Source organism: Alligator sinensis, unplaced genomic scaffold (assembly GCF_000455745.1).
Source record: "Alligator sinensis unplaced genomic scaffold, ASM45574v1 scaffold1123_1, whole genome shotgun sequence".
In the NCBI taxonomy this organism is placed as follows: Eukaryota; Metazoa; Chordata; order Crocodylia; family Alligatoridae; genus Alligator; species Alligator sinensis.
Window position 1 is genome coordinate 997,406 of NW_005842540.1, and position 2,045 is coordinate 999,450.

Consider the following 2,045-nt stretch of genomic DNA (forward strand, 5'->3'; position numbering starts at 1 on the left):
GCGAGGAGCTCCTTAACTCGCCGCTGCGGCTCGGCAGGCTCCTGTCGCTGCTCGGGGCCAGGGCAATGGCCTGCAGGGGCGAGCATGGCCGTGCCCCTCGGGCAAGGGGGCAGCCTCCTGGCGGGGCAGCAGCTGGGCACATCTGTCCTCAGCCAGGTCTGTTGTGACGAGCGGCTGGCCCTGCCCCACGGGCGCTCGCAAGGCTGTTTCCCAGCAGGAAACGTGGCCGCAAGGAGACCCTGGGTTTCACTGCAGACGGTGCTGGGGCCGCGGTGGGGAGCTGGCCTCGCCGGAGCCCTGCCGCACCCCTGGAGCGTGAGCCAGGGAAGGGGGCAGCCCGCTGGCAGGACCCAGGTGCGGCCGCCGACACCCGGCCGTGCCCGTGGCCACAAGCCCAACTAGCCGTCTCTCCCCAGGGTCCAGTCAAAGCGAGCTGCCCTCGGCTGAAGATGGCAGGTCTCCCGCACCGCGTCAGCCCCGTCCCAGGTGAGAGCAGCTCCATTTCTGGAGCGAGGTGCTGAGGACCGTCTCAGCCTGCTCGGAGGTCTTGTTCCTCCTCCGTGAGTTGGGGTGCAGCGTCGGCCACGGGACGCTGGGAGCTCAGCGGGGTGCTCCAAGACGCGGCTCTTCCTGGGCCTCGGCGGGTCCCTGACGCTGCCCTGTGCATCTCGATCTCTTCCAGGCCTGCTCCTGCTCTGCCTTCTGGCTCCGCGCTTCAGCCCCTGGAGCCCTCTCGCCGCAGCAGGTGAGATGCGGGCGACCCGGTGGGGACAGGTGGCTCATTTGGCAGAGCTGGATTTGGGGAGTCCTTCCTCCCCTGGCTGTCCTGCCCGTGGCAACTGGAAAGCTCCAGGTCCCCCTGCCCCTTCATGGGGCATTTTCAACCCCGGGAAAGGCCTGTCGCATGCCCTGCCCTGTGCATGTGGCTGGGACCGCGTGCCCTTCACTTTCCCCGTGCGGCGCGAGGGTAGCGAGGGGTGCCCTGTGCTGATGCAGCGCTCGCGTCCTTGTCTTGTAGAGCTCGAGCTGGTCAATGCCACGTCTTCGGTCCCCAGCATGAACGAGACAGAAGACAGCCCCGTAAGGATGCGCCGGTGCTGCTCGGCTCCTTGTCTCAGCCAGGGCCGGGGGCTGCAGCTCGGTGGGGTGGACGGGCACTGCCCGGGGGTGCCTCGCATGCCGGCAGCCCGAGCCGGATCAGGGGTGCAGCCTGGCTCTGCAAGCCGTCTTGCAGCGGTGCATGGGTCGGCAAGGCTGTCCAGGCTCCGGGGCTGGCGGTGCTGACGGGCGCATGCTGTCTCCGCAGCTCACCTGCCACGGCTTCCAGTGCGCGGGGGAGAGATGCTACCAGGATCCGGCCTATGCCAACGACACCGTGGCCTGCCACAACGCCTCCTTCTGCGAGGTACGGGGGTCCCTGAAGCCCTGGGCTGCAATCCTGCTGGGCTCCAGGGGGGGGGAAGGCAGGTCTGGTCGGATCCAGCACCCTGACAGCCGCCGACAGTGCAGGGGAAGGGGCCGGCCGCCTCTGGCACCGTGGCCCCTGGGTGCTGGCGGGCGCTGGCTCTTGAGCAGGGCACGAGAAGCCGGTGCCACGTCTCTTCCATCTCCGCAGCTCCACCGCGTCACCAGCGTCAACTACACGGCCCGGTGCAGCAGCGCGTGCGGGGGGCTGAACGGCACAGAGATGTGCGCGGCCAACGGCAGCGTGCGCGCCAGCCCGTGCACCCTGGAGTGCTGCAGCTCGCCCCTCTGCCTGCAGCTCAACGCCACCGCCTACGGTAACCAGCCCGCGCACCGGGCAGCGGGCTTCGTGCAGCACCGGGTCCCGTGGGCGCTGGGGTCCCCTGCGGGCACTGAGGTCCCGCGCTTGGCCTCACCTGCCCTTTCCCATGTCTGCTGCAGGTGACTTGCCACCCACCACCACGCCGGCACCTACCACCACCACCACCACCACCACCAAGGCCCCCCCGAGAAACGTAGGTACCGCCCTTGGTCAAGGCAGGCCGGGGAGCTGCTTCCCCACGACCCTCCCGAGAGATTTC

The 2,045-nt window shown here is 69.3% G+C and overlaps 1 protein-coding gene across 1 annotated transcript in view; it reads left to right on the forward strand.

Annotated features, from left to right (window-relative positions):
- Positions 1-417: 417 nt before the first annotated feature.
- LOC112551641 overlaps positions 418-2,045 on the forward strand; it is a 2,661-nt gene continuing 1,033 nt past the window's right edge. The window contains exons 1-6 of the mRNA XM_025213575.1: positions 418-486; positions 683-745; positions 1,019-1,080; positions 1,307-1,405; positions 1,616-1,781; positions 1,906-1,979. Of these exons, the coding sequence (XP_025069360.1) occupies positions 450-486; positions 683-745; positions 1,019-1,080; positions 1,307-1,405; positions 1,616-1,781; positions 1,906-1,979 (501 nt within the window). The 5' untranslated portion in view covers positions 418-449. The remainder of the gene's footprint in view (positions 487-682; positions 746-1,018; positions 1,081-1,306; positions 1,406-1,615; positions 1,782-1,905; positions 1,980-2,045) is intronic.